The sequence below is a fragment of the Gorilla gorilla genome, chromosome 18, assembly GCF_029281585.2.
Source record: "Gorilla gorilla gorilla isolate KB3781 chromosome 18, NHGRI_mGorGor1-v2.1_pri, whole genome shotgun sequence".
NCBI classification, from domain to species: domain Eukaryota; kingdom Metazoa; phylum Chordata; class Mammalia; order Primates; family Hominidae; genus Gorilla; species Gorilla gorilla.
The window spans coordinates 115,601,092-115,624,722 of record NC_073242.2 but is presented as its reverse complement, the minus strand read 5'-3'; the positions used below and the strand labels follow the sequence as shown (position 1 = coordinate 115,624,722).

At 53.9% G+C, this 23,631-nt stretch overlaps 1 protein-coding gene across 2 annotated transcripts; it reads left to right on the top strand.

Annotated features, from left to right (window-relative positions):
• Positions 1–5,600: 5,600 nt before the first annotated feature.
• CIBAR2 (CBY1 interacting BAR domain containing 2) lies at positions 5,601–17,819 on the top strand. 2 transcript variants are annotated; one of them, XM_031002977.3, is made up of 8 exons: positions 5,601–5,829; positions 7,964–8,032; positions 8,116–8,217; positions 8,391–8,396; positions 10,619–10,723; positions 13,726–13,839; positions 15,815–15,916; positions 17,507–17,819. In XM_031002977.3, exons 1-8 carry the CDS (start codon positions 5,614–5,616, stop codon positions 17,651–17,653), a joined length of 861 nt encoding a protein of 286 aa, XP_030858837.3. In that variant the 5' UTR covers positions 5,601–5,613; the 3' UTR covers positions 17,654–17,819. The 2 variants fall into 2 exon arrangements, with proteins under 2 accessions (XP_030858837.3, XP_030858836.3); XM_031002976.3 differs by lacking the exon at positions 17,507–17,819 and adding an exon at positions 16,842–17,466.
• Positions 17,820–23,631: the final 5,812 nt, after the last annotated feature.

Here is a 23,631-nt window from a genome sequence, read left to right as displayed (position 1 = left end):
GCCTATGGACAGTGTCAGATGCCAGCACGGCCGTGTGAATTTCCTAGGTGTGGAGTCACAGGTGGACCTGCGGGAGATGTCCTTACTCTTTGGAGGTGCTCCCTGGATTTCTTGATGTCTGCAACCCTCTCCCATGTGGTTCCCCAAAAACACATTTATAGGGCCAGCTGCAGTGGCTCATGCCTGTAATCCCAGCACTTTGGGAGGCCAAGGTGGGCAGATCACCTGAGGTCGAGAGTTCGAGACCAGCCTGACCGATATGGGGAAACCCTGTCTCTACTAAAAATACAAAAATTAGGCGGGCTGTGGTGGCACGTGCCTGTAATCCCAGCTACTCAGGAGGCTGAGGCAGGAGAATCACTTGAATCCTGGAGGTGGAGGTTGCAGTGAACTGAGATCGTCCCACTGCACTCCAGCCTACGCAACAGAGGGAGACCCTGTCTCAAAAACAAAAACAAAAATAAATACAAAAACATTTATAGGAGAGAGGGGGTGGGAGGAGGCCCATGGATCTGAACTGGGGCACACAGGGCTTCAAGCATCCCCCAACTTCGCCCCAGCCCCCATTTCTCAACTTTTCTTTCTCTGGCCGCTAGATGTCTCTGTGTTGTCCAACCAGGCAGTGGTTTTCTTTTTCTTGTTTTTTTAAATAGAGACGGGGATCTCACTGTGTTGCCCAGGCTGGTCTCAAACTCCTGACCTCAAGTGATCCACCCACCTCGGCCTCCCAAAGTGCTGGAATTACAGGTGTGAGTCACCATACCCAGCCTTCATTTTTTAAAAATGCTTAAAGTTTCTAGGATGGTGAATTAAACTTTGCCCTTCCTCTCTGACCCTCCTCTCTCCCACCCTGTGTTAAGGTGGCCTTTTCTGAAACGAGCTGCTTCTCTGGTTTCCCCGGGGACCGCCCAGCCCACTTGACCTCTGCAGCAAAGCATTTTCCACCAGATGGGTCTCTGCTGCCCTCCCGTGGCCATCGGCAGTAGCGCGGACCAGGCCAACTGGTGGGAAGACACCTGACACGGCTTTTGTGGTCTCTCCTGTCCTAGCAGAGCTGGGGTCTGCAAAGACACAGAACCAATCGGACAGCGATTTACTTAAGGGATTGGCTCACATGACACACAGAAGACCCTCCGGCAGGCTGGCGCATGAAGGAATTAATTCACCAAGGGGATAATCCAAAACTCTCTCCAGGACCTGGCTGTTCAGTTGGAAAGTTAAAACACAACCCTTAAAGGGGCCGGGCACAGGGGCTCATGCCTATAATCCCAGCACTTAGGGAGGCCGAGGTGGGTGGATCACCTGAGGTCAGGAGTTTGAGACCAGCCTGGGCAACATGGTGAAACCCCCATCTCTACTGAATATACAAAATTTAGCCGGGCATGGTGGCGGGCACCTGTAATCCCAGCTACTTGGGAGGCTGAGGCAGGAGAATTGCTTGAAACCGGGAGGTGGAGGTTGCAGTGAGCCGAGATCTCACCATTGCACTCCAGCCTGGGCTACAAGAGCAAAACTCCGTCTCAACAAACAAGCAAACAAAACAAACAAAACCACACCCCTTAGGACCAACAACCCAAAATTGCAACAGAGCAGAGCATTTATGTGAGGTGGACATGGGGGGAGGTGATGGGGTGGAGGAGTGTGTTGGAGGAGGGGAAAGGGCAGGGGTGAGGTCAGGGGGCTCTGGAGAGACCCTGTGGGGTAGACCATAGGACGGTTTGCTCTCTTTGGACCCTGTGTGAATGTCCTGGGGCTCCCATAGCAAAATTACCCCAAACTGGGGGCTTAAAATGACAGAAGTTTCTTCTCTCCCAGTTATGGGACCACAGAGTCCGAAATCAAGGATCTAGGGAGGCTGCTGCAGTCTCTGGGGCTCTCTCCGGCTCCTGGCAGCTCTCCTTGCTCCTGGCTCACACTGCGCCGCTCCCGTCCCTGCCCCATGGCCACATGGCCATCTCCCCTGGGTGTGTCTCTGTCTCCTCTTCTCATGAGGACCCCGTTGGTGGGATCAGGGCCCACCCTCCTCCGGTGCGACTCAGCCAATCACATCTGCAGCCACCCTGTTTCCAAATAAGGCCACACTCTGAGGTCCCCAGAGAGACATACATTTGGGGGGACACTCTCCCACCCAGCACAGCCCCCAAGAGTGAAGGAAGCAGAGAGCAGGAGAGAGACTTGACTGGCGCTCAGTGACAGCTGCACGGCACAAAGGGGACACAGGACCCCACCACCCCACAGCTTGGCACAGAAAGGGAGGAGCCACGCTGACTGTGGAACCCCAGGGGGCTACTTAGAGCCATCCCGTGGGAGGTTGTGGGGGTTCATGCCCCAGGCAGAGAATGGGGACCCAGCAGGGACAGAGCTGGGGTGGTCCATGCGTTGTTCGGGGACTCCGGGGAACACAGGGCAGGGCATCTGCAAAGGGACGATTGGAGAGAGTGTGACGATGAGATCACTGGAGAAGCGTGAGGAGGGGCCAGCCAGCCGGCACAGCCCAGTGGGCACCTGGGGATCGGTCACAGAGGGAAGCCGCCACCAGCCTGGGCCTGTGCACTGGGAATTTCAGTGAGTTCTGGGCCCCGGCCCCGGCCTCTGTGTCTGTCCCTTCGCCCCCATGCCAGGGGCTTACTTCTCCTGAGTACTGTCATGAGCCCATTCTGCAGGGGAGGGGACTGAAGCCCAGAGAGGTCAGGGGACTTGCCCAAGGTCACACAGCAGAGCGGGGTCTGGGATTTGAACCTGTATTTAGCTGACCCTAAAGTCCTTGCTTCTATATATGCTTTAAACACAAAACAAAACAAAAAACCTTTTCCATTTCCATAATGAAAGCCTCCAAACATACAAAGTAACAGAACAGCAGAGCAAGGCCTGGGCCGCTTCCTCTGCCCGCCTCCCATCCCCGTTCCTTACTGTCGTGATTTTTATGTTTCTTTTGTGAAGGTAAAGTGTCTATACATTGAGATATAGAAATCATACAATTAGTGGAATGTACTGGACTTGAGCTAGTCAATCTGACATGTGCATTTGTATTTTCTTTTTGTGGTATCTTAATTGTCTTACTTTACTAACAGTGAGCAGATAATTCTTTTATAATAAGGGAAAAAACAATGCAATTATGATAAAAACATGAAAGATGCTCCTTTGAGCTGGTTCCTTGCCCCACCCTGGGGAGCCCGAGTTTACTCTGTGCGTCTGCACCCCCGACCTGAGCTTTTCCATGTCCCGCCCACCTGAGACTAGACCCCAGGAAGGCCAGTGGCGGGCTCGGGGCAGGCAGCTTCCCTGAAGGGAGGGAGGAGCCCAGTGGGCAGGACCCACACATGTGGCTGCACGCAGGCCTGAGCCCCCTAAATCTCTCCCTGCTACCTCCTGGGGAGCCCCAGCCACTAGCCCCGTTCCACAAGAGCCTCCATCTTCAAAGGGAGAGTGTGGGCCTCTGTGGGGTGCCCTCTTCTCTGAGCAGCCCCTGAGCCAACGCGAGGCTGGGGAGGCCGGCCTCAGGGAGGCATTGCCCGGGCGACTGGCTCCTCCTAGGGCCTGCCGTGGGCGGCCCCATCGCCTAGCAACCGGGTGGCAGCGTCCCTTGAGCCCAGGCCGCGCAGCTGCACCCAGCCCTGCCCGGCTCCTCCCAGGCCTGCAGGACCCCTGGGGCCCTGTCCTTATTCCCCAGCACCGGGACAGCCAAAGCTCTGGTCACAATGAGCATCGTCTTCTCCAGGTGAGTGGGCCAGCGCCAGCCTGGCTGCCAGGGAGGTGGAAGTAGGGTTTTGAGGCCCGGTGCACCAACAAAGATGAGGGCAGCAGGGCCTGCTGCTTGGGGTGGGGGTTGGGGGTAAGGGGAGCTCTCCCTCCCACGCCGCCTCCACCTCCATCCAGCTCAGGGAAGACAGGGCTTGGGACTACAGAAGCTTCCAGAATCTGGCCTCTGTCTGCTTCTCCAGCATCACTGCCTGTGTATCTGGAGTAGTCAAATTCATCCCCTTTCCTTTCTCGCCTCCACCTGGAAAACCCCCATCACACCTCAACCCCAACCAGGCCTCCCCGTTCTGTGGGGACCCAGTCCACGCTGCCCCGGCCCATGCCATCCCTGCTCTCACAACCTGCCTGCCCTGCCCCATTCATTTCCACGCCTGGTTCCTCTGAGGTTCGAATTCCAGGCAACCTCTCAAGCAACCAATGTGTTTTTATCTTTTATTTTTTTGAGATGAACTCTCACTCTGTAGCCCAAGCTGGAGTGCAGTGGTGCAATCTCGATCTCGGCTCACTGCAACCTCCATCTCCTGGGCTCAAGCGATTCTCATGCCTCAGCCTCCCAAGTAGCTGGGACTACAGGCGTGCTATTACGCCCGGTTAATTTTTTGTATTTTAGTAGAGACGGGGTTTCACCATGTTGCCCAGGGTGGTCTTGAACTCCTGAGCTGAGGCAATCTGCACACCTCGGCCTCCCAAAGAGCTGGGACGACAGGCGTGAGCCACTGCGCCCAGCCCGGATGTGTTTTTAAAATGCAGCTTCTCAGGCCCCCTCCCAGGGATTCTGGTGCACATGCCTGGGGTGGGGGCCTGGGAGCCCCAGTGTCTGACTTCTGACCCCTATGCTGCTGAATCAGGGGCTGTGAGGAACCTACCTGAGGGAACAGAGGCTGTGTCTGGCTGTGTGACCGGTAGCAGGATGCTTCACTTCTCTGGGCCTCAGTTCACTGCATTTTCACATAGTGATACCAGCAGCGCCTTGCTTATAGGGCGGTGCATGGGGAGTGTTTTGTGGCGAGGGTGGCAAGAGAGTTAGGGTCTGTCGGGACAGAGGGCTGCTCCTCAGGGCGTTTCTCGAGTCAGGGATTTGATGAGAGGGTTGCACGGGGGACTTTGGTCACAGGGAGAGAGGCAGGGACAGTGACACGCTGGGGATGAGGGAAAGGAGAGGGAGTGAGGAGGCCCAGGAGAGGCCAGGCCTCCATGGCTGTCTTAGAAGCCTCAATGCGGTGGATCAGTCATCACGCACCTGCTGCGGGGAGGCCCCGGATTGGGAGCCCTTAAAGGTGAGTCAGGGCCGAGTGTGGTGGCTCATGCCTGTCATCCCAGCGCTTTGGAAGGCCAAGGCAGGCAGATCACCTGAGGTCAGGAGTTCAAGACCAGCCTGGCCAACATGGTGAAACCCCGTCTCTACTAAAAATACAAAAATTAGCCAGGCATGGTGGCAGGCGCCTGTAATCCCAGCTACTCAGGATGCTGAGGCAGGAGAATTACTTGAAACCAGGAGGCAGAGGTTGCAGTAAGCCAAGATCATACCACTGCACTCCAGCCTGGGTGACAGAGCAAGACTCTGTCTCAAAAAAAAATAAAAAATAAAAAAGGCCAGGTCTGCAGCCAAGCCCGCGTTTATATTCCTACCCACTACTGACCAGCCCAGGCAGATCCCCCTCATCAGCCTCAATGGCCATGATGCTGCCACCTTGAGTGACAGCCTGTGGCACGTGCGTGCCACACCAGAGGCCGGCTGGTGGCAGCTCCTGTTTTCATAGCTATTGTCTGCTCTTGGCATGACTGGGGCCCTGCATCTCTGCCCAAAACGGCTGCTCAGGTCCCCGCCTCCACAGGGACAGCCAGGTGAGGGTGATGGAGAATACCGTGGCCAACACCGAGAAGTACTTTGGGCAGTTCTGCTCGCTGCTGGCCGCCTACACGCGCAAGACGGCCCGGCTGCGGGACAAGGCGGACCAGCTGGTCAAGCAGCTCATCGACTTTGCCAACTCCGAGAACCCCGAGCTGCGGGCCACCATGAGGGGCTTCGCTGAGGACCTGGCCAAAGTGCAGGATTACCGGCAGGCCCAGGTGAGTGCTGCCGGCCCAGGTCTGGGATGCTGAGGGGTACCCAGGCTCCAATGCCAAGGTAAGGCCTGAGGGCTGCAGGAGCCCTGCTGTGGCCACAGCCAATGGGTGTGTCTCCAGAGACATCCACTGACAATGGACATTTACACCCTTTCCAGGGTCACACCTCCACCTGCAGGATTGAGAGCCTAGGAGGCTTTGCTGAGTCGGATGAAGGGTCAACAAAGCAAGGAAACCCAGGAAGCCAGCCCTGGGGGTTCCATGAACCCCTGAAGGAGACACATCCAAGGCCTATGAGGGCCTCGAGAAGGAACAGAAATCCTGGCGGGGAGTCAGGGGCAAGGAGGCTGCAGGGTGTTTAGGAAATAATTAAAAATAGAAATTCCTGCCAGCCCAGAAAAATCCTCACCATGAATTGTAGAAAGGAATAAAAAAGGGCCAGGTGCTCACACCTGTAATCCCAGCACTCCGGGAGGCCTAGGTGGACAGACTGTCTGAGCCAAGGAGTTGAAAATCAGCCTAGGCAACATAGCAAGACTCCATCTCTAAAATAAATATATAAGCAGCTGTGCTCCCAGCTACTCAGAAGGCTGAGATAGGAGGATCGTTTAAGCCTGGAAGGTCGAGGCTGGGGCCATGATCGTGCCTCTGCACTCTAGCCTGGGAGACAGTACGAGACTTTATCTCAAAAAATACCACAAAACAAAGAATGGAACAGCTTTACAACTGAGTAAGCTTTAAACCAGATAGCAACGCATGTCATGGGCAGTCCAAGAAAGATCACACAGATGGAAACGGCACTCTCTTCTCCAGGCAGGCAGACACAACCCACGGTGCCCATGTTCTCAAGACAGATGACAACTGTCCCCCAGTAAGAGGCCTTGACAACCCCATTTCTCACCAGTACATCCTAGTTTCACCTGGTAACGGGGTGGCCACCTGTACTAGCTAATTATCTTTATTTTATTAAAAAAAAAAATTTTAAGAGACGGGGTTTTGCCATGTGGCCCAGGCTGGTCTTGAACTCCTGGGGTCAAGCCATCCTCCCACCTCGGCCACCCAAAGTGCTGGGATTACAGGCGTGAGCCACCATGCCTGGCCTAGTTAATTACCTTTAACCAAAGGAAAAATAAAACTTCTCATGGCTCTGTGACAAGCAGGTGGCAGAGCTTGGAGCCAGGAGCCTACGCTAAACTCCCACGGAGACCAGAGGAAGACCAGGGCACCAGGAGACAGGGTGCCATCTTCCTTGATGTCTACGCGTTCACAGAGACGGCTCCTGGCCCTCACAAAGACATTCCCCATTGTAAAATTGGCAAGAGGCTGCTTTAGTTTTTTGTTGTTTTTTGTTTTCTGAGATGGAGTCTCGCTCTGTTGCCCAGGCTGGAGTGAAGTGTCGCAATCTCAGCTCACTGCAACCTCCAGCCTTGCAGGTTCAAGCGATTCTCCTGCCTCAGCCTCCCAAGCAGCTGGGACTACAGGCATGCACCAACATGCCCAGCTAATTTTTTGTATTTTTAGTAGAGACGGGGTTTCACCATATTGGCCAGGCTGGTCTTGAACTCCTGACCTCAGGTGATCCGCCCGCCTCGACCTCCCAAAGTGCTGGGATTACAGGCGTGAGCCATTGCGCCCGGCCCCACTGTGACTCTCAATAAAGTCTTGTTCCCAAAGCAAGGCTCAGTTTTCTCATCCGCAAAGTGGGTTTGTCATTGCCACCCTGTGTGGCAGTTGGGAGACGGGGCCAGGGCTGTCGTGTAGAGAGACTGAGCACACACCAGGGGCCTGTCCTGCCCTCCTCAGTGATGACACTCCCTGAGTTCTGGGCCAGGCACCATCTTCCTACTGTCCTGAAACCCTGGTGGGTGCATCCATGACCTCATTTGACAGGTGAGGAAATGAGGCTTCGAGAGACTGAATGCGTTGCTGGAGCCCTCGGGAGGCAGAGCCGGGCCCTGAACCCAGCTCCGTGCCTCCAACACACCGGGAAAAGGGAGGGCACCTCGCGCTCCGCCTCCCCCCGCACAGCTCTGGACACGCGGCTCCCGGGTGCGGGCTCTGCTTTATATGCCCAGGCTGGAGGCAGGCAGCACCCTACGCCCTTCGCTCAGATCCCCTGGTGTCCCCGCTCCCCCAGGTTGAGAGGCTGGAGACCAAGGTGGTCAACCCCCTGAAGCTCTACGGGGCACAGATCAAGCAGACACGGGTGAGCCGGGGCACCTCGGCGTGGGTGGCGTCCCTGTCTTGCCCTGCGGGATCCCAGGAAACAACCCTCCTCCTTTTCTGCAGGCTGAGATCAAGAAATTCAAACATGTCCAAAATCATGAGATCAAACAACTGGAAAAACTGGAGAAACTGAGGCAGAAGTCACCCTCGGATCAGCAAATGATCGTATCCTTCCCTGGAAGTGGGGCCTGGGGCTGCCGGGCCAGGGTGTCCACTCACACTGATGTCTTCTGAGGTTTTCTTTGCCTGGGCCCGCTGGGCAGGGGCTGTGAAGGGGGCGGACCACCCCAACGGGGCTGCCTGGGCTTAACTTGGTTCCTTAACAGAACGTTTTTCAGTCCCAGGTGAGTGTCACATGTCTGTCTGGGGCAGGCAGAATCACACATAGGAAATACACGACCTCACAAAATGGCCAGGTAGACTTTACCTGGGCAGAAGCAGGTGTGTGCAGGACCTTGCACTCAGGATGGGAAAGCCAAAGGTACCAGTAAAAAGGGGCTCTGGGGGTCTGGAGACCTGGGCTCTGTCCCATCATTGACACCATCACTCCCTCCATGGGCCTCGGTTTCCCCTCCAGTTACTTGTTTAATGCTCACATCAGGTGGGCACTGCTAGCCTCATCCCCATTGTCTACAGGAGGAAACCAGGGCTCACAGAGACGCAGTTATGGGAGCTCGTGGGGCACAGCAGGTGGAAGGGACCCTGCATGCTGTCTGTCATACTGTCCTGCCCCGTGGGAAAGATGCAAGGGCCGGGAGGTAGAGTGAGAGCTGGAGGAGGGCTAGTCACCGCTGCTGTATGTGTAACTGATTTGTGACTGAGTGTGTGACCTCATCCAAAGAGTGCCCCCCCTTTTTTTTTGAGAGACAAAGTCTCGCTCTGTTGCCCAGGCTGGAGGGCAAGTGGCAGAGTCTCGGCTCACTGCAACCTCCGCCTCCAGGGTTCAAGCGATTCTCCTACCTCACCCTCCCCAACAGCTGGGATTACAGGTGCCCACCACTGTGCCTGGCTAATTTTTGTATTTGTAGCAGAGACGGGGTTTTGCCATGTTGGCCAGGCTGGTCTTGAACTCCTGACCTCAGGCGATCCACCTGCCTCAGGCCTCCAAAATGCTGGGATTACAGGCCCAGCCACAAAGAGTGCCCCTTGATGGAGCTAAGTCAGCTGTCCTCACCTGGGGGCATTTCACTCTCTGGCGATGTTTCTGGCTCACGATTGGAGAGCTCTGCTAGAATGTGTTAAGTTCTTCCCACTGTCGTGAAAAACGACCACGGACTCTCACCGTTCAGGAGGTTAGAGGTTCACCGTTGGCCCACTGGGCTAAATCAAGGTGTGGAAAGGGCTGGTTCCTTCTGGAAGTTCCAGGGAGAGTCTGTGCCCTCGCCTTTTCCAGCTTCCAGAGGCCACGCACATCCCTTGGCTCATGGCCCCTCCCCTGTCTTCAAGCTGGCAGCCTGCACCTTCCCTCTGTAGTCACATCTTTCCCCTGACCTGCCCGCCTCCCTCTTCCACTTGAAAGGACCCTTTGATTGCACTGCTTGTAGCAGATAATCCAGGATCATCTCCCATGGCAAGGATGGCTGATTAGCAACCTTCATTCCACCTGTTACCCTAACTCCCCGTTGCCTTGGAAGGGGCATATTGACAGGTGCCAGGGATTAGGATGTAGACATCTTTGGGGGGCCGTTATCCTACCTACCACCTGGCATCCGGTGGGAAGAGGCCAGGGATGCTGCTAAACCTTCCACAGTGCCCCGGACACTAGTGCTGAGCGTGGGGAGTCCTGACCTACACGAATGTGGGTCACAGCCCTGCCCGAGCACCTCTGGATTCTATTCTGGATCCTACCTGGGTCACCCACCGTCTCTGCAGCCATTTGTTTGAGTGACAACAGCTTTCCCTTCTTTCCTGAGGGCTTCCTAGATGCCAGCCCCCAGCTGTCTCTTCCCATCTCAGGCGTTTCACAAACACGAAGGTGGTTTTAAGTCCCCATTTTAAAGAGGAATCTGAAACCAAGAAAGGTGACTTACCCAAGGTCACACAGGCAGTTAAGTGGCAAATTTCAAACGCAGCTCCAAGGTGTTTGACTCTAAAAGCCAGATTCTTCATGTCTGGGCTTGGCATGGAGTAAGTGTCTATAGATGTTGATCAAAGGAACGAAAGAGTTAATTACCTAAATGTGTTCCTCATGCAGAAATTATCAATGAACGTGGAGCACCTGTCCTAAGGGCTCAGCAGGTGCTGCTGTTTAATTTTTACAACAGCCCTGCTAAGCAAGTCTCATTACTATCTTCTGTTTACAAGCATGGAAATTGAGGCTCAGAGAGGGTAAGTGACTTGCCTGAGGTCACACAGCTAGCAAGCAGGTGTGTCTCACTCCAATGACTGCTCCTTCAGCCGGGGTCCTACTCAGCCATTCCTTTGATGACCAAATTAGCAAGAAACGTCCCTTGAGGCAGGAGAACTGGCCTGAGAGAAGGGTTTAGAGACAGAGTGATTCAGAAAGGTGTCTAAGGGCCAGAAGCACCCCCATGACACTTTCTACCTCTTGTGTCCCTGGGGCCAGGCAGAGACCAGAGTGCAGAGGGCCGCTGTGGACTCCAGCCGCACCACTCTCCAACTGGAGGAGACTGTGGATGCCTTCCAGAGGCAGAAGCTCAAGGACCTGCAGGTGAGGGTGGTTGGCCGGGATGGGAGGCGCCCTGGGCTGCCTTGTGTGTGTGTGCATGCACGTGTGTACACGTGTCTATGTGCATGCATCAGTATGAGTATGGGTCTGTGTACACGTGTGAGCACTGGCAGGCGTGAGTGAGCTTATGCCCACACAGGCTCCCGGCACAGTTAATCCTGGCCACAGGGCATCAGAGGCTGGTACTCAGGGCAGCTGTCCCAGCACAGCCGGAAGCCACTGGGTGGCCCTAGGTCCAGCTCCTAGCCAGGAAGAGTTTGTCTGCCTCCACACACACTCCCCACTTCCTCTCCACACAGGATGGCTCTAACCTCTTTTTCTCCTCACAGCTCTAAACCCCCTCCCTGAACAAGCCACATTAAGGCCCAGCAGCTGGGTGTGGGTGCCTTCCTCCTGCCACCCAGATCCCCACCCCAGCGCCACAGAGCCCCGGGCCCTGAGCCCCAGCTCTTACAAAAGGAGCTCAGAGAGGCGGGGTCTCTCAGGACTAGCTGATCGCAGAGATTCCTTCCCCAGCTCTTGAGCCCTCGCTAGTCCATTCTCCAAAGGTGCACACCACCCTGGGGATTTTATTTTATTTTATTTTTTTTAGATGGAGTCTCACTTGGTTGCCCAGGCTGGAGTGCAATGGGATGATCTCCACTCACTGCAACCTTCGCCTCCTGGGTTTAAGTGATTCTCCTGCCTCAGCCTCCCAAGTAGCTGAGATTATAGGCACGTACCACCACGCCCAGCTAATTTTTGTATTTTTAGTAGAGATGGGGGGAGGTGGTCTCCCCATGTTGGCCAGGCTGGTCTCGAACTCCTGACCTCAATTGATCCACCCGCCTTGGCCTCCTAAAGTGCTGGGATTATAGGTGTGACCCACCGCGCCTACCCCAGGGATCTCTTAAAAGGCAGGTCCAATTCATCATCACTGGGCTGAGCACCCTCTGGCGGCTCCCCTTGTTCTAAGGATTAGAACCAAAATCCCTTCCAGGCTCCTGAAGCCCTGGCTCAGGCCTGCGGCCTCATCCTGCCCGCGGCACTCCAAGCTCCAGTGCACAGAGCCCATTCCTACCCGAGGCCTTTGCAGGGTTGTGCCTTGATCTGCGTCCAGTCGGTGCCTCCTTCTCCTTCGGCTTTAACCTCATTCTTTGGGGAAAGTCACCTGGACCCAAGACTGGTCAGGCCCCTTGTTTACACACCCTACTCTGCACCCACGGGGCTGCCATCCCAGGTGGAATGGTTAATTGTGTATTCAATTCACGTGTTACTTTAACAAGTGTGGAATGCACACCTACTGCGTGCCAGGTGCTGTGCCTGATGCTGGGTACACCATGCCCAACAAACCAGGTCCCTGAGCTCACGGAGTTGACACCGTTGGGGCGGGAGGAGATGGACGGATCATGTGGTCTGTGGTGTGCTGTGTGCCATCCATCACATTCCTCACGTCGTGGAGCAGAGAAGCCCGTGAGGTCACTGTGTGACACACTGCATGTCAGTGCCACAGGTCAGGACCCCTGCCGGATCCCAGCCACCAGGGTCCAGGGCCTGGCACCTAGTGGGTATTCAGTAAATGCTTGTGGAATGAACGAATGAGTGAACGCCTGCATGAATGAATGCACAAGGGAATGAAGCGTCAGTGATTAGTGCTCACGCTGCCTACATGGCAAGGAGGACCTGAAACAGTCGGCAGACGTTATTCAGCACCTGATGTGTCTGGGGCTGGGTGGGCAGCACCAGGGAGCATGGACCACACGGTTCTCCAGGTCAGGGGCCAACAGAAGCACAGTTTAAAAGTGGGAGTGCTTTCAAGTTCTGGGATTAAATTTGTAAGAGATGCGAATCCAAACCATGCCTTGAAAGCCCTTCACATTTCAAAAGAGATAAAAGCAAGAACGTGAGCTAATCATCACCACCTGTCTTAGTCCATCCAGCCTGCGCCAACACAACACTTTAAGCTGGGTGATTTATAAACAACAGAAGTTTATTTCTCACGGTGTTGGAGGCTGGGGAGTCCAAGACCGAGGCTCCAGCAGATTCAGCATCCGAGGAGGGCCTGTTCCCCATGGCTGGTGCCTGCTATGAGTCCGCATGTGGCAGAAGGGGCAGAAAAGCTCTCTCCAGTCTTTTTTACAAGGGCACTAATCCCATTCATGAAAGTGGAGCCCTCCTGCGGATCACTTGAGGTCAGGAGTTCGAGACCATCCTGGCCAACATGGTGAAACACTGTCCCTACTAAAAAATACAAAAATTAGCCAGGCGTGGTGGCACACGTCTGTAATCCCAGCTACTCAGGAGGCTGAGGCAGGAGAATCGCTTGAACCTGGGAGGCGGAGATTGCAGTGAGCCGAGATCACACCACTTCACTCCAGCTTGGGTGACAGAGGGAGACTCCATCTCAAAAAAAAAAAAAAAAGCCTCCTGTGAAGAGATCTCCAGGACTGATTGTTAGCAGGGGAAAAGCAAGCTCAGACGAGAGTGAAAAAGGGAGAAGAGAAGAGAATACTGGCTTATCTAAGGAAACAAGGCGGGAATACACAGAAACTTCTCAACGTGATCTCAGGAGGCAGAGGGGAAGTGAAAGAAGGGAACAGGATGGAGGATGGAGAGCAAGTCTCCTCAGTTGACACTTTGGCATACTTTATATTTATTTATTTATTTATTTACTTATGTACTTAGTAGAGACAGCATTTCACCATGTTGCCCAGGCTGGTCTTGAACTCCTGGGCTCAAGTGATCCTCCTGACTCGGCCTCCCAAAGTACTGAGATTACAGGCATGAGCCACTGTGCCTGACCAATAGTTTTGATTTTTGAACCATGCAAATGTGTTCTCTATCTAAGAAAAATAAGTTTAAAATAACATGTCGAAACTCTCCACCTAGGGCCTGTCCCCACACAGACAGCCCTCCTCACCCCCACCCTATCTGCCTGCGTCCCAGGCTTCCCTGGGCTCTTTCTCACTGCGATGCTTACATTCTTTGGGTTTCTCTCCCCACAGAAATTTTTTTCTGACTTTGTAACTATTGAGATGGTTTTCCATGCCAAAGCGGTGGAGGTGTATTCCAGCGCCTTCCAGACCCTGGAGAAGTATGACCTGGAGAGGGATCTACTGGTGAGTCACAGACACCCCATTTCCTATATGGTGGAGTGGGGCAGAGTTTCATTTTGGTTTTGTCTTGATAGAAGTCATTTTTGTTGGTAACATTTCACAACTTTTCTAACTTTGAAGACTCATGCTGATGAAGCGCTGTCAATATCTGCCCCTGGGTGGGTGCCAAACTGAGGATAATTTTTCTTAACGCTATTTGGAATATCAACATATTCATCATCACTGCGGTGTTTAAAAACAAATGGATCGGCGGTGCATGGTGGTTCACACCTGTAATCCCAGCACGTTGGGAGGCCGAGGTAGGCGGATCACCTGAGGTCAGGAGTTTGAGGCCAGCCTGGCCAACATGGTGAAATTCTGTCTCTACTAAAATACAAAATTAGCCAGGTGTGGTGGTGGGCACCTGCAATCCCAGCTACTTGGGAGGCTGAGGCAGGAGAATCGCTTGAACCCGGGAGGTGGAGGTTGCAGTGAGCCGAGATCGTGCCACTGCACTCCAGCCTGGGAGACAGAGCAAGACTCCATCAAAAAAAAAAAAAAAAAAAAAACCCACAAATGGATCAACAACAATAAAAAGCATTTCCTGGCTGATGCTTGATGTAGTTTTGAAATAGAAAGAAGTGCTTTTTATCCCCATCTGATCTGGTTAAAATCTAGAATGAGCTGTTTGCGTTATCTGTAACACCCTTCCGCAAGCCTAGTATTGTAAAGCAACAATCAGTTATCATGATTCTTTTCTGTGGGTCTGGGGTTGATGGGGCTCACCTGGGCAGTTCTCAGGTGGAGGCTTCATGTGGCTGCCATTGGTCAGAGGCTGGGGCTGTCTTTTCTTAGCTTTCCTCCCTCATGTCTAGCAGAAGGTGGCTGTCATCTGAGCACAGGACAGGCCACGAGATTTGCAGGGCCCACTGCAAAATGAAAATGTGGGGCGTATCAACAATTACTAAGATCTTCACGACAGCAGCATCAGAGTGCTAAGCCAAGCACAGGGTCCTTCTGGGCGTGGAGCTCCAGGCAACTGTGTGAGCTACACCCCACAAAGCCTGCCATCCCTGGGTCTTCCCTGGGGTCTACGGCCACAGTGGCTGCCCACGGCTTTTCCATGGGGCCTGGGCTTCCTCACAGCAGCTGGTTCCAAGAGGGAGTGTCACCATTTTTTTTTTTTTTTTTGAGATGGAGTCTCGCTGTGTCTCCCAGGCTGGAGTGCAGTAGCACTATCTCGGCTTACTGCAAGCTCCGCCTCCCGGGTTCACGCCATTCTCCTGCCTCCGCCTCCCAAGTAGCTGGGACTACAGGCGCCCTCCATCACACCCAGCTAATGTTATGTATTTTTAGTAGAGACGGGGTTTCACTGTGTTAGCCAGGATGGTCTCGATCTCCTGACCTCGTGATCTGCCCGCCTCGGCCTCCCAAAGTGCTGGGATTACAGGTGTGAGCCACCGCGCCCGGCACTCAATCACCTTTTATGACCTAACTTCAGCAGTAACCCAGTGTGGCTTTGCCATATTCCATTTGTTAGAAGTGAACCTCTGAGGCTGCCTGTATTCAAGGGGAGAGGAGTTTGATTCCAGCTCGTGATGGGGGAAGCATCAGACCATCTGAGTTACCAGTAAGCCTTAAAACTACCATGAGAGGTTTGATGCAGGTCAGAGGGGCTCTCTCGCATTCACTCACTTCACAATATTCTTTTTAGGGGAAAGGGGGATCTCGAATCCAGCTGTTTTCCTGTGTGACAGTGGTCATGTTACCTGGCCTCTCTGGGCCTCTCCCATCTGTAAAATGGGGTGATAATGCCCACTCACCAGGCTGCTGTGGATTATGTGAAATAAGAAACAGGAAGCTCCCGGAGAGGACCGTGGAGTTCCATGAGCATTAGCTGTCTCGGGCCTTCTCGTCCCCGCCGTCTTTCCATCCCACTCCCCCAACCCATGCTGTGTTTTCCCACTGGATCCGACCCACCCTGGTCTCTCCCCGGCAGGATTTTAGAGCCAAGATGCAAGGAGTTTATGGGCATTATGACACTCGGCTGCTTGCCAACACCAACCCCTCTCCATCTGTTCTTCAGTCTCTCGCCAGCCAGGTGAGTATGTGGGTGGTGGGGGGGGGGGGGGGGGCGGGGGTTACACCTAAAATGACGTGCATGGCCTGAGAGGCCCGTGGAAGTAACCCCAGGGATTAGAGGAGGGTGGCTGAGAACTCGAATTTGAAATGGGAGGCTGAGGAGCTGCCCGGGGGTCTGACCAGAACTTTGCCTTGAAGTAGAATGAAGCTGGGCACGGTGGCTCATGCCTATAATCCCAGCACTTTAGGAGGCTGAGGTGGGAGGATCACTTGAGGTCAGGAGTTCGAGACCAGCCTGGCCAACATGGTGAAACCCCCATCTCTACTAAAAAAAAAAAAAAAGCAAAAATTAACCGGGTGTGGTGGTGTATGCCTGTAATCCCAGCTACTTGGGAGGCTGAGGCAGGAGAATCGCTTGAGCCCAGGAGGCAGAGGTTGCAGTGAGCCGAGATCGTACCATTGCACTCCAGCCCGGGTTACAGAGCGAGACTCCATCTAAAATAAATAAATAAATAAATAATCCGCCGCCTGGTACTGGCACTTCGTAGATGTAGTCTGACTATTTCTATACGTCTCCATCTACTGATGAGGATCCTACTCTTTTAGTATAATTAGTACCGTTAACTTCCAATTAACCAGTTTTGGTAGTGCCCAAAAAAAAAAAAAAGTAGAATCAATGAAGCCATGTCACCCAGTGTGGTAGGCCACACAGTCCCTGCCGTGGCTGCCATGAGTCTTGAGCACTCCCTGGAGGCACTCTGAGGTATTGCCACTTGAGAAACAGAGGTCCCCAGTCAGGTCCACACCTCCATCCCAGCCCGTGGGCCCGCGGGTTCCAGAATCCAGGGTTCCTCAGAGGTTAGGGAGGTGATTAGGTGCATACATTAGATGTTACCTTTCAGCCCCAGGAAGGCCTGCCATCAGGTGCATTTATATTTCTGCAGGGAACTCTGCAGGTCCAGCTGAGTAGGGCAAATGAAGACCCTGAACATCCTCATGCCAATCATGGCAGGTTTAGTCTCTGTGAGTGGGTAGTTAAGGGGCAGCCAGCCCACTGTGTGTGTGGGCAGTGTGGGCATCTCATGCTTCCAGGACTTTCTCTCTAACAACGTAGGGTAAGTGCAATCCCAAGCCGTTTAAAATAATCCCAGACTGCCTGGAGGCTTTGTTCTTATTTTCTGATTCTTTTTTCTTTGTCTTTGTTGGATTGTGTTAATTCAAAGACCTTGTCTTCAAGCTCTGAATTTCCTTCTTCTACTTGTTCAGTTCTATTGCTGAGACTTTCCAGAGCATTTTGCATTTCTGTAAGTGTATCCAATGTTTCCTGAAGTTTTGATTGTTTTTCTTTATGCTATCTATTTCTTGGTCCGAGCCCACTGCTCCTGGCGGTGTGACCTTGGGAAAGTCTCCTAGCCTCTCTGTGCCTTAGAGTCCTCGCCTGCAGAGTGGCTTAGAACAGTAACCTCCGTGTAGGGCTGTGCTGAGTATCAGATGAACAGATCTATACGAAGCACAGAAAACCCGGCCTGTTGCGCAACAAACACTCGAGACTTGTTGCTGCCATTATCATTACTGATGTTGCTGTCGTTTTATTATTATTATTATTTAGAGTGCTCAGAGCACCATATGGAGCCCAGGAAAAGAAGGGGAGGAGAGTAAGGACAACTCCATGGAGGAGGCCCCCGTGGAGGACCTCAGGGCACTGGGGCAGGGACCCCATAAGAGAGAACTGCCCACAACAGTCAGAAGAACTTAGCTGGCCTTGGATCCTCAGGTGGGCTCTGCTGTGTGCCCTCAGCCAAGCCATGTGTCCTCTGAGCCTCAGGTTCCTCATCTGTACAACAGGGCCAATATCACTCACTTCACAGGTTGCTCTGGGGGATCGCTGTGCCTGGCATATAGTAGGTGTTCAATAAATGCCCTGTGACTCTCAGCTTGATACCGGCTCTCTCGTCCTGCCTTTAGTCCGGGGGCTCGGGTGGGGTGTGCCTGCCCCTGTGTTCATGTTGCAAGCACGGTAGTTTCCTTTCCTGGGCTGCCTTGACAAAGCACCATTGCCTGGGCAGCTCAAACCACAGAAAATCACTCTCCTGTGTTCTGGAACCCAGAAATCTGCGAGCAAGGGGTCAGTAGGGCTGTTTCTTTTTGGAGGCTCAGAGGGAGCACCCATCCCAGGCCCCCTCCAGCTTCCAGTGGCTCCTGTCCTTGGCACGCCTGGGCATGTGGCCACATCCCCCGGACCCGGCCTTCCTCTTCATGTGGTGTTCTCCCAGTGTGCGCTTGAGCCTGTGTCCAAACCTCCCCCTCCTATAAAGGACGCCCATCATCAGAGGCCCACCTTACTCCAGGATGGCGTCATCTTGACTAATTATATCAGCAAGGAACCCATTTCCAAATAAGGTCACATTCTGAAGTATGGGGGCGGGTAGGACTTCAACGTAGACCTTTGGGGGCAAAATTCAGCCCGTAACACATGGACGTGATGTGCAGGGATGCTCTTGGGACAAAGATTGTCACAGAAGTCCACAGAGGTCAGAGGGGGATGGAAGTGTAGAGAGGGTTGGGGTGTGTGGACTCGGGGGCTGTCTGCTGGGGCCCCTGGTGCACAGCCGGGGAGCTAATCATCTGGACCGTCTCTGAGGGCAGCCGAGATGAGCCCGCTCCTCCCAGCCTGGCATGACTTGGTGACATTGAGGCTTGGTGGAGATGTCTGGGTCCTAGAACTGGCTTCCGTGGCCAGGCACGGAGGCTCACACCTGTAATCCCAGCGCTTTGGGAGGCCGAGGCAGGTGGATCACCTGAGGTCTGGAGTTTGAGACCAGCCTGGCCAACATGGTGAAAACTTATCTCTACCAAATATACAAAAAATTAGCCAGGCGTGGTGGCTTGCGCCTGTAATCCCAGGTACTCGGGAGGCTGAGGCAGGAAAATCGCTCGAACCAGCAGGGCAGAGGTTGCAGTGAGCCGAGATCGTGCCACAGCACTCCAGCCTGGGCAACAAAAGCAAAACTCCGTCTCAAAAAACAAACAAGCAAAAAAAAAAAACTGGCTTCCGTGCTTCCCATGAGTGTGTCCATCTCTGTCCCTCAAGGCCACACACTGCCCAATGGTCCCGGGTTAGAAAGTGCACCTGGAGCCTGCAGATACGGGCGGCCTTCACTGATCCCAGCACCCCCAACGGGCCACCCCTGGTCGGGGGTCCCAGCAGCTCAAAGCCGGAAAGCAGCTTGTCTCTGTTGAGACAACGGAAGCCAGTGAAAGTTCCAAATGAGGCTAAATCCTCCATGAGGAGATGGAACAGCATAGAAGCTTCTTTCTACCAACTTCCTAGGTAGGATCACAAACCTTCCATCCTGGGGGGGGCCTGTTCCAGCTGTGGAATCCTTTCGAGGGCCTGGGGTGGGGCATCCACGCTGTGGGGGGCTCATCCCTGGCTAGCCTTCTGCATTCTGAAGACCTTGGCTGGGAATGGTCCACCCGGCGGCCCCTCATGCTGCCCTCGTAGATAACCGCTGAGCTCTAGAGCCAGACAGCCCCGAGTTCGCATTCCCCACATGGAGTGCCCTGGTTTTTTTCATTAGCAAAGTGAAGGACACACATCTTTCTCACAGGATCGAGGTAGGGTTGGCGTCTTCATCACAGTGATTTTTTTCAGACAGAGTCTCACTCTGTCACCCAGTGGTGCGATCTCAGCTCACTGAAACTTCTGCCTCCCAGGTTCAAGCGACTCTCGTGCCTCAACCTCGCCTGTAGTTGGGACTACAGGCACCCGCCGCCACGCCTGGCTAATGTTTTGTATTTTTAGTAGAGATGGGTTTTCGCCTTGTTGGCCAGGCTGGTTCTTAAACTCCTGAGCTCAGGCAATCTGCCCACCTCGGCCTCCCAAAGTGCTGGGATTACAGGCGGGAGCCACCACACTCGGCCCACGGTGATTTTCATTACCCAAGATCTGGCTTCACGGCACCTCTTGGGGAATCCTTGACTCCCCCAGGCCAGGATACACACTCCAGAAATAACTTGACTCCCCCAGGCCAGGATACACACTCCAGAAATAACTTGACTCCCCCAGGCCAGGATACACACTCCAGAAGTAACTAAAACTTTCTAGATGTTCTGTACAATCTGTATATTCCATCTATTAATGCTTTAGAGTGTATATTTGTATACTTTTATACGCATATACCTGTGTGTACACACACATTTGCTTATATGTAAATGTCTGTGTTTTCAGAAACCTCAGCTGAGTCCCAGCTCTGTGATAGTTTCTGAAGGACAATGACCTTGCTTGTCAGGGCTGTGGTCCTGGAATTGGTGGTGCCAATTTCATGTAAGGTCGGCTGGGTTGGGGGTCTCTCCCCTTCCCCTTTGGCCCCAGTGCACCAAAGAGACCAATGGTCCCGGAGTACAGGTGGGACAATCGGCCCAGAGCCTTCCCTGTCACTCCTTCTCCACTGGTCACTTGGGAACTGGCAAGAAAACTCAGAAATTCTCTCTTTTGGGGCCCTGAGGAGGCAGAGGTGGGGGTGGCCGCCTCCCACAGGGATGCCCTCCCTCCCTGCCTTTTTTTTTCGAGATGGAGTCTTGCTCTGTCACTCAGGCTGGAGTGCAGAGGCATGATCTCGGCTCATTACAACCTCCGCCTCCTGGGTTCAAACGATTCTGTTGCCTCGGCCTCCCAAATAGCTGGGACTACACGTGCCCACCACCATGCCCAGCTAATGTTTGTATTATTAGTAGAGACGGGGTTTCACCATGTTGGCCAGGCTGGTCTCCAACTCCCGACCTCAAATGATCCACCCGCCTCAGCCTCCCAAAGTGCTGGGATTACAGGTGTGAGCCACCACACCTGGCCGAATAGTACATTTTAATTTATTCCTATCAAAATTAGAAGAGCTGGGTCCTTTTTCTTTCACTAGATAGGGAACTTCCTATCCCTGTCTGAAGGGCAGCTGTGCAGGAAGAGGCCTGCCTGCGTTTCCCACAGGAACGGCCTAGGGCGTGTGATGCTCTTCTTCCTGGTCCACAGATGAAGAAGCTGAGGCTCAAAGAACCATCTGGCTAAGGGCATACAGTCAGCTGGCAGGAGGTGGAACTGGATCCGGGCCCTTCCAGGTCCTGCCCCGAGCTGCCCAAACTCTTTGGGGTCTTTGCTGCCTTTCAGAGGAGTTTCTCCCCTCCCTGGAGTTTGCCTCCGAGTCTAAGCCCTCACCTCCTGCGGGAGGAATCCCCCAACACCAGAGAAAAAGCCCAGATGCGACGCCCCAGGGCTGTGCACCCACCAGCCATGCCCGCCCTCCCTGTGTGGCCAAGAGGGGGCAGATGGAGAGCCAGGGACGTGGAGGCTGCTCCATTCTTCTCTGCCTGGAGTGGCAGGGAGTGTCCCCGTCCACTCAGGCAGGTGGGGGAGGGGGACCTTGCATCTCAGCCCTGGGGTCTGGGGGACACCCCTGTGCCCTGCTCCTTCCCCAGGCGTGAAGGGGACCCCTGCATCTCAGCCGTGGGGTCTGGGGGATGCCCCTGCATCCTGCTCCTTCCCCAGGCGTGAAGGGGACCCCTGCATCTCAGCCCTGGGGTCTGGGGGATGCCCCTGCGTCCTGCTCCTTTCCAGGGCTCATTGCCCATCTGTTCAGGCCAGAGTATCAGAATGTGGCTGTGGACTTCTTACAATCAGAGAAAAGGAAAACCCCCCAGATGTTTGAAATACTTTTGTAGAATGGAGTTGGAAGGAACTGATGCAGGCGCCCTGCTTGTGTCGGATAGGGGCTGTGGTCAGGGCCACTGACCACCCCAAAACCCCCAATCAAAGAGGTAAGGTGGCTTTGGCTCTGAGGGGTAGGGTCAGGTGTCCAGGTGGAGGGGCTCAAGGCGCTGGTGGAGCCTGGGCCAAGACCCAGTCCAGAAAGGGGGTCCCTCATTCATGAATAGACTCCCAGTGGCCAGGCAGACCAACATGGCCAACGTGGCTGCTCTATCTGTTAAGACCCGGGTGCTCAGCCTGCATGGGAAAAATGTCTATTTGGCCTTAGAGAAAATGGTTTTCTTCTGAAAAGCTATGGGTATCACTGAGAAGATTGCAAATTCTGTAAAAAGTCCTCATGGATGTGTTAAAAATTAAACAGACTTTTTTTTTTTTAAAGTTAGTTTATTTCAGTTTCTACCTTCTGACAACTCAAGGTGCAATATATACACGTTTTTCTTCACAGCAAACACCTTTGATTTTAGCACTGTTTTGAGATCTTCACCCTTGAAACTTTCTCAACCTTAAAATAGAGTTTGTAGAACATCACGGAGCAGGACACAAGATTGCAAAAATGCAACAGAGAAGATACTGGTGTCACTGCACGCCACTTGGGGGCTACCAACAAGGTAATGTCTGGATGTGAGCACCGCGAGTCTAGGAAAGAGAAAGCAGAGGGCGTGCGCATGGGAGACGCCACTGATAGTTCCAACGGGGGCCACCAGGTTCAAGAAGGCGGCAGGTCAACCGTGTTCTGATACATTTACATGTTTTAAGGGGATCCACGTGTGTTGTCTGAATTTCTAGCTTTTCCTAGTGTTCAAACGTTTGCCTTATCTTTCTCCAAGTGTCCACCCAGAAGACCCTAAGCAACAGCCCCAGGCTCACCGGGACGGCAGGAACTCCTCCCCAACAGCCAAAGCCAAGCCAAGCTGTCTCTTGCAGGGAGATCTGGAGTCCACCCCTTAGGGCTGCACCTCCCGGAGTGCATGCGGTCGTCCCCCACCTCTATTTCATGAGCAAATCATCTAGGATTAAGGAGGGAGTGGGCACAGCCCCCCAGTTCTAGTCAATGCACAGGGGATTTACTGACAGGCATCTCCTTTTTAAAGTGCAAAGTCCCTTAAAGCACTGCTCAAGGGAGCTTCAGGCTGCAGTGCACTCAGGCTCTGACTGTTTTGTCAGGTCCCAGAGTCTGCAGATAAAGTGGGGAGCTGGGTTCTCCCCAAATCGTACTGTCCTGCAGGAGGGGTGTAGAAGGGAAGTTGGGGTAAACAAACCCAGCCCATCGTCTCTCCCCTTGGATATGGTGAATTTTTCCCTTTCCAATAGTAACTAAGAAACCCTACCCCCACCCCCAGCCCCCGTGGGAGCGCTGTCCCACTGAAATCCCGTGGCCACGTGCATCCCCAGGCGCAGCTACAGGCAGGGCCGCGCTCCCAAGGACTCTCACTCACCGCACTCTGCAGGCTAGAGACACCCACACAAACCCAATCCCTTGCCAGCACCAGAGGCAGGGCTCCCACGGCGGCACCCATCCTTGCGAGCCCATCGGTCACATGATTGATTCCGTCCCTTTCCTGGAAAGCATGTGATACCCAGGCCCAGGGATGCATGGGGGACTGAGGCGCAGAAAGCAGGCCCCCTGAGGGCCTGTATGGAGGGCAGCTTCCGGGCCAGTGTTGGCCGCAGGAGAACAGTCTTGATGTGCTTCTTCCATTTGGTGTCTCAGGCACCAACACATTCCTGTTCCTGGCCCGTGGCAGCAAGGGTTCCTGGGGTGCGTGGCCTGTGTGGCTCCGGGAAGCCCTGCTCTGTCTGTGGTCTTAGCCTGTGAGAGCCAGGCGGGGTGCAGCTGGCATCCGACTCCCCTTTCCTGTGGACGCAGCTGGGAAAGAGTGAAACCTATCTCCAAGAATCATCAACATGAATACAAGATTTACAGGACAAGCGAGTGAGACGGCTGCATCCTAAGAAAAATGGTTCAGCAGAAGTGA

Bases quoted from the DNA above. Each gene is read 5' to 3' on its own strand.
- CIBAR2 (XM_031002976.3), top strand. From the start codon at position 5,614: ATGGAGAATACCGTGGCCAACACCGAGAAGTACTTTGGGCAGTTCTGC. The intron at 8,033-8,115 runs GTGAGCCGGGGC...CCTTTTCTGCAG, and splicing joins CACAGATCAAGCAGACACGG to GCTGAGATCAAGAAATTCAA. The intron at 13,840-15,814 runs GTGAGTCACAGA...TCTCCCCGGCAG, and splicing joins ACCTGGAGAGGGATCTACTG to GATTTTAGAGCCAAGATGCA.